The 1216-nt window shown below is 47.0% G+C and overlaps 1 protein-coding gene across 1 annotated transcript; it reads left to right on the top strand.

The window, feature by feature from the left end:
- Positions 1-556: 556 nt before the first annotated feature.
- On the top strand, positions 557-822 carry Pmar_PMAR028327 (hypothetical protein; the record flags this gene model as incomplete). Its single annotated transcript, XM_002779728.1, has 1 exon — positions 557-822. A coding segment is annotated over one exon (266 nt), but the record flags the coding sequence as incomplete, so codon positions are not given.
- Between the last annotated feature and the right edge of the window lie 394 nt (positions 823-1216).

Below are 1216 nucleotides of genomic sequence, written 5' to 3'. Positions count from 1 at the left end.
GTGATCGCCCGCCCAAGATTATAGACACCGCACGACAGTATATTTCCGTTGGTGCAACAAGGCCTCTTTCCCACCGTGCAGCCATCCCTCGGGTCAATTCCTTAAATGGATCGTATTTGATGGGAGTGATATTGGATGACAGTGTGGATCCTTGATAAACCATTTTTCTCCTAGTGTACTAGGATGCGTTTGAAGGTGTTATTCCGTTGGAGAACTAAGCTTGCGGTGGGTAGCCTAACAACAATTCACTGTACGGATTGTACATAACATTCAGAATCTCACTTATTCAGCACGATCTATCGCGGGCATATGGTGGGAAGTATGGGGGAAAATATCCACTTTGTCAACTACTTGTGTTGGTGGCAATTCTGAGAGGAAATTCGGAGAATCCATTCTTATTGGTTGATGTACACTTGCAGACTCCTATAATCAGCAAGAAAATTTCCGAGTTGAGGCGAGGAAAGCAAATATTTTTCTCTCCAACACTGATAGCGGGTGACTCAACAATGAACCGGTATACACAGGCAACCCCTCAGCGTTGGATCAGCTCGTTCTAATGCGAATTGTCTACTTCTTCGCTCTACTATTTTGCCTCGTCACCACTCCGGTAACTGGGGGATGTTTCGGATGCCTCTCTAAGAAGAAGAAGGAGAAGACTAATAATAAGCCTAAGCAGGCGGAAGAGAATTTCGGTCAGAAGTCGAGCGATGATCATGAAGGATTACGGTCCCTCAGAGTGGGTCGACTTAACTTCACCCGCATTGTGTCCTCTCCCCGTCCTAAGGATATCTCTCACCGTCTTGCCAACCGTAATTCGCTCAGGTGAAAGCTGGTGATTTCACGAGGGACCTCAGTCGAATAGGAATACTCAGACGATCCAGGATGGAATCGAGAGGCATTCGGCGCTCCATCATTCCGAGCAGTATGGACACTTAGAGAAATATATCCAATGATGGTAGAGATGAACCAGAATCTGATGTGTCTACCATATCCCGCCGAACTGATACGACTTGAAGTCGTCACGTACTTCGAATCCAACCGTACTCGTTGGAGCCTTCGGTATGTTCAACACATCCTTCTTGCGCCTAAGTCGCTCCGTTACTGCCCGAGTACTTCTCTTGCCCAACTGCTTAATTTCCTCACCCGTACAACCAGATAGCTCCCTTGTTTATGCACTGCGTGTCATCCCTCCAAATCCCAACCTCTCGGCATTAGA

This window comes from Perkinsus marinus (assembly GCF_000006405.1).
Source record: "Perkinsus marinus ATCC 50983 genomic scaffold scf_1104296945578, whole genome shotgun sequence".
Taxonomy (NCBI): Eukaryota; Perkinsozoa; order Perkinsida; family Perkinsidae; genus Perkinsus; species Perkinsus marinus.
The sequence above is the reverse complement of the archived record's forward strand: the minus strand, read 5'-3'. Positions and strand labels throughout refer to the sequence as shown.